At 41.7% G+C, this 6,111-nt stretch overlaps 1 protein-coding gene across 1 annotated transcript in view; it reads right to left on the bottom strand.

The window, feature by feature from the left end:
• Positions 1–5,145, bottom strand: part of pax5 (paired box 5) — a gene marked incomplete in the record, with an annotated part of 43,898 nt that extends 38,753 nt beyond the window's left edge. Inside the window, 1 exon segment of the mRNA XM_014013266.1 lies at positions 5,029–5,145. Coding sequence (XP_013868720.1) covers positions 5,029–5,074 — 46 coding nt within the window.
• Between the last annotated feature and the right edge of the window lie 966 nt (positions 5,146–6,111).

Raw genomic sequence — 6,111 nt, 5'->3', positions numbered from 1 at the left:
CTCTCCTCCCTTCTCCGTCTCGGTCCACTGGCCGTGACCCTTGAACTGCTCCTCCTCTCAATCTGATTCAAGAAATTTTAAAATGAATAGATATTTTAAAAAATCAAAAACTTGTAACAGATCCACCGTTCGGTGCGTTCCAGGTTCTCCTCTGCATATTTCTCCGATTTAGAAATCGTCCTCTGCATGTGGCTTTGACTGAATGATGTCCCTTTAGTACTGAAGGGTTCACATCCTGAAGAGTCAGATCCTTAGAAATGATCAAAAACAATTTAAAACCGGAAGCAAGTGGAGAAATAGCAGAATCTGCGCCGCGGTTCAATAGTGAGAAAGTGTGTTTTCTGATCTGTGGTCTCTCTGTGTGGACAGACTGAGCTGAGCAGGACTCCGACTCCCGGCTGATGAGGGACTTTTGGAGACGAATCTCCTCGCACCGAAATAAAATATCAATAATAATAAAAAATAAAATCAGTCAAGTCCAAATTCAAGAGCTCTACTTTTCTCCACGCTCAGTCCAGAAAACTCCCAAACAAAAAAGCAGGTGATGGAGATAAACGCGCGCACACAAAAAAACGGGCTTGTTCGCATGCGACGAGCCGCCTGCGCCCCTACAGCCTTCCCGGTGGCGCACGGCGCGTTTCAGGACCTGCTCTCGTGCGGACAGCGCCCGCGCTCCCAGCCCCCTGGAACCCTACCCCACACGCTGCCCGTCACTCACGCGCAGTCCAGCCAATCAGCAGGCGAGTCCCGCAATAACGTCACCACCAACCACAGGTATGGTCGGGCGGGGTTAGAAGCTGTTTATTGGCCGAAGCCAAACCCCAGGAGCGAATGGCGCACCGCGCGCTCGATCCGTCCACCAATCAGGAAGCCGCAACGCTAGACTCAGATGATCGTATATATATTTTTTATTTCAATTAACGAATTATAGAAATAAAAAAATAAGAAGCTAATGCCTTTAAAGCCATTTGCTCTGAATTTATTTCTGTCAATATTAAATGACTAATTAAGTGAGTATTATCAAAAATGAGGCTTAGCTGCAGCGAGGCCTTAAAATAGTGAAGGACAGAAGTAAAGGTTCATGTTTCTGTTAGAGGAGGAATAAAACAAAGGAGGGGAGACGTGACACATGATAAAAATTTGACTTTTTTAAAAGATAAAGCTTTTATGATTTAATATTTTTCTTCGTTGGTCCATTGGTTGTTTCAAATAATCTATTTTTCTTTTCTCTCTTTGGTGTCATGAAGCTTCCTTGAGGGGAAATCGGGAGAAAACACATGAAACATGCATTTTTTTTCTCATTATCTGATTGATTGCGAATAGTTTTTAATGAAATGCAACTGCAACGTCCGCGCGTCCGGGGAGGTGTGGGGGAAGTCCAATCCATAAGAATCACTTCATTTGACAAAAAGCATCTCCTGATGTAAGACTTACAAACAGCATGAAGGACAATCAGACAACTTCTTTGATGTTTATATTGTAACATTTAATGTTAAATTGCAGTTTCCTGCTTTGTGAATGAAATTATCATTGAATCTTATTTTATCAGCCGGTTTGAGTTTGCAGAGGTATGAAATAATCTTCACCTTAATTTATTTATTTATTTGTTTTGTTTTCAGATTTATCCAAAAATCCAAAAAATACTCGGGATGTCTGCAACTAAAAATGTTCCATTTGTGTCTCACTAGAGTTTATTTAATGTCTAATAGGAATATTTGTTATTCCTGCCTTGAATTTTTGCTCATTCTGACTTTCATTGTGTCAAGAGGCTCATGGGAAAACCGCTGCATGCGCCATGTCCAGACCCGCCGCGCATCCAGGTGTTATAAAGAGAGAAAATGATCAAAATAAAATTCGTTTATTCGTCCTTGATTCCAAATCGCTCGAAAAACACACATTTTTCTTAGAGTTTAAAGCAAAAGTTCTGATTTTACTTTCGCTTTCTTGAAAAAGGAAGTTGCATAACCACTAGGGGGCGTCCAGACTTGGACAAAAAATACACCTCTAATGCGCGCGCACGTGCGCAAAGACGCACATGTTCAAAATGAAGACATGGAAGCATCACTAATATGAGTTTAATGGGTTTGGAATTGTCATATCGTTGGTTGTTCTGACACTGGAAACGTACTAATGCAAAACAAAATAATAATATCTGCATTAATGCTGCTCCAAACTCTTAATGTGAGTTTAAATCCTCATTTGATGCTCATTTTTGTTAATCAGATAAAAACAAAAGCTGGTTAGTTTTACTCAGGTTTGCATTTCTCAAAAAGCAGTGAAAGTTTGTAATTAATGATTTAAAGATATTTTGTATATTTTTACAAGAATATCAGAATGTAATTTTAAAACTGAAGCATCGTGGAGGCCAGATGTGAACATCAGCTAAAATAGCGGCTTAAAGGAAACTGATTTTTTTCTTTTTTAGTAAAGTGACTAATTTTTTTTGCACTTTTAACCCTATTGTACGTTTTACTTTCTTGAATTATTTACCAAAAATGTTTTTGTCGGACTTTAAAAGCTTGTTTTGTTTTCATATCACATCCACAAAGTGCGTTTTTTTTTGTTTATTTACGCAGATTCTCTCAGCACAGAAGTAAATTGCTGTTGTGACTTGTTTCAAATTAAATATGCTTGCAATTAAAAAAAATCCAAAACACAATCAATCATGTATACAAATTGTTGTTGCTTTAGGGTTGGAAATTTGGAGGCAAAACTTCCATCAGGGTAGGACGATTTTAATCCAAAGCCATTACCATATTTCATTACCTCTGCAGAGCTGGAAAACGGGGAGGAAGTGGGTTTGGATGCTTCTTTTATAGACATTACTGAGGATGTGGAGTTGTGATAATCAGGTGCAAATTGAACGCAGGGTTGTTTTTGTTAAAAAATAACCCCCCTGCCCCCTGTCTCTCTCTCTTTCCTTGATTCCTCTTCCCTCCATCCACCATAAAAGCATTGCCTCTTGTGTGTTTTTTTTTCCAGCGGAGCCACGAAACGAAAAAGCAATGAAAAATTAATAGCGCATGTTAACTCCACCAGCTCGTTTATTACACGCCCGCTGACTGTAAACATAATGAGAAATGCTCCCCTATCTCCTCTTAGGTTTTTTTTTTTTCATTTTATGAAATACATAAAAAAGTTATAACTAATAAATAAAATACTGTACATGAAGTGAAAAGCGAGCCACGGGCCTCCTCACGTGGACACACTTGTCACCATGTGGCTCGTGTTTGGAGCCTGCTGTCACCTGTCACATTGAGTGTTTGGGCCGTAGTTGTACTCCACGTACCCGGGGTTATATGATCGAGCACTTCATCATCATCATCATCATCATCATCTTTCACCTTCATCTTTTGGAACCTTTGCACTTTTTTTTGTCTCATCTCCGCCATGCCAACCCATGGTTAGCCATGCTCACAGGCATGACGCAGGACGCCATATTTTGGTTTTGCTGAGTTGACCAGCACCACCACCTTTTTTCACTATCTTATATAACAAAGACTGTAAAATGGAATATATACATTGAACGAAGTAATAGTCAGCACGGATGTCAGTTTGATCAGAGTTGAGAAGAAACAAGAGGATCCAGGGTTCAGATCTTCTAAATCTGAAAAAAAAATGGAAACCCATTTAGCCACAGCCTGGTAGTTTTCATTGGCACTAATTAATCTGCAGTGACTTAAAGGAGGGTGAAAAACAGCCATAATCTGGAATAAACCAATCTGCGCGTTTTTACGCACAGCCACCCTGCAGGGCGGAAGAGAGGACAGGGGGACGGGGTGGGGAGGGTGGTGGTGGGGTCCTACTGGATACACTTCTCTCTCTGATTCGCCTTTTGTACCCCGTGCACGTATTAAAGTGAGAGAAAATGGAGAGGCTGTAGGTGTGTAGAGGCCCCTGGGCCCTCAGGACTCCTCAGACCATCAGCGGAGGGCCTCCTTTAAATTCTGATTTCCTCTGCGGTTAAAAAGGTCATTATCCAACCGCAAGAAAAAGGAATATAACAATTATCACAGTTTTTTTGCTTTTATCAGAAGTTTAGTTTTTAATACAATAAATAGAGTCAAATGAAAAAAAGCTATAAAAGAAGTAGAATGTGTCATCACTGCAGGCTGCTGTGTTAATCCCTAAAATGTAGTCCTTTAAAACTTCTCTGCTCCACATCTGTCTCAAACATTTGCTTCACAATGTGCCAAACAAATATGAGAGGATCATTAAGACATTTTTTTCCTTTATTGCAGGGGGAAAACTCTGCAATAAAGCTGAGTGTAAAGAAGCTGATCTGCTCCCAGCTCCTTAATGACAAACGACATTTTATCAATGCAGAAGCAGCAGGCAGCAATATGAAATGATATGACAGCCATTGGGTGCCATAACAAGGTCGATGGCTTGATTCATTGCTGTGCCAGATCCCGCTGTTTTTATGACTGTAGGCCTACAGATGATTAACCTGTTGAATCAAGTGGCTCTTTTTAACTGGACCATCAGAAACCTTCAGGTCACAAACAATAAAACTGGTTAAAAAATACTAAAATGGGCTCGATCAAAACACACACTGACACAGACATTCAGTCAAAATCAGCATATATTGTATTATATTTTTTACTAAGGTCCACGTGGAGCAGCAGGCTCAAACTTACAAATTTTGTTTAAAAAAGTGGCAAAATTTATTTAAAGTCAACTCCAAACCAAAAACTCGTTTTTAAAAATTAGATTGTGCCCATCTATCTGTAAAACAATGTATTCATTACCACAAAACTTCAGATAAAACACCAAAACCATTTGAGCAACAGGTTATAAAACTTCTGCAGCCTTTTTTCAAAAACTTTTCTCCAAGCGTTATTTTAAAACCAAATCCACTCCCAAACACCACGAAAAGCCGAAGTTTCATCTCCAAAACCTTTGTGCGCATTTAGAGTTGTATAAGAACAGGAAAGACACAACAAACTGGACTGAACAGACGCGCGTTCAAAGTCCAAATAAAGTGAGGAGAAGAAGAAGAAGAAGAAGAAGACGGGACCACCTTACCTGCTCTCCCCAGCCGTAGCGCAGGACTCTTGGGCCCCTGGTCCATGTTACCCAGTTAGAAAAGGGGGGAAGGGGATGGGAAAAAAAAGAAAAAAAAACTTTTCCAGTCTTTTCCTTTCTTCTCCTCTCTCTCTCTCCCCCTCTCTCTGGAACTCCTCTCTCCCCTCCCTCCTTTCCCCCCTCCTCCTTCTCCTCCTTTCGTCCTACAGTAGTTTTTGGGGCGACTTGTAGGTTGAAATAATTCGACCCTTCCGCTCCCTTTTGCACTCCCAGCAAGTGCTCAGTCAGCTGCAACTAAACGCTTTAGGTGGAAAAAAGGCTTCGGGGGGAAGCGTGAAATGATCGCGCCGAGTAAAAAAAAAAAAAAAAAAAGAGCCGCTCTCTCAATGTGCGCTCATGTCCTGCCCCCACCACCACCCCCACCCCTGCGCGAGCTCCAACACACAAGCGCAATCCGCGTGCACGCACAGCAAACACGCGCGAACTCGAACGCATCCTCTACTCTTCCCAGCTGTTTCTCCTCCCCCTCCTCCTCCTCCTCCTCCTCACTCGCATCTGTTACCAAGTTTCACTTTACTAAACTTTACCACCTCCTCCCCCCCCCACCCCTCTCCCTTTCATGTCAGATTCATTTCCTCCCGGTGCAGCAGCTCTTGGAGGTCAGTGGGGAGCACTGAGCGACATGCGTAAAACCAGCGCGCGCGGGGTTTCTCTTTACACAGCTTACAAATAAAAGCAAAATTGACCCTAAAGTGAAATTATGTTCAAGATGCACTCAGCTTTAAAAGAGGGAGATGCATTTATGAGGATTTCTTTAGACTTCTCGGCTCCCCTCTGCCTGAGCGTCCCTGTTACGCACGGCGCTCTTTTACGCATGACGCACGGAGCGGATGGAGCAGGTGCAGCAGCCCTGCAGAGGGACAAGTGTCTCCGCTTCCCGCGCGTGAAGAATGTGCTAAAGTCACTAAACCTGTGAGGTGCAGGAAGGTTTCATTTAAATAATATTAACTGAAGATTTTCCACTTCTGCTTTGTTTGCACCAAATCATCAACTTATTCTCTGGCGGAACAATGACATCATTAG

The sequence above is a fragment of the Austrofundulus limnaeus genome, unplaced genomic scaffold (genome assembly GCF_001266775.1).
Source record: "Austrofundulus limnaeus strain Quisiro unplaced genomic scaffold, Austrofundulus_limnaeus-1.0 Scaffold99, whole genome shotgun sequence".
NCBI lineage: Eukaryota > Metazoa > Chordata > Actinopteri > Cyprinodontiformes > Rivulidae > Austrofundulus > Austrofundulus limnaeus.
Note: the sequence above shows the minus strand (reverse complement) of the source record. Positions and strands in the feature narration are given on the sequence as shown.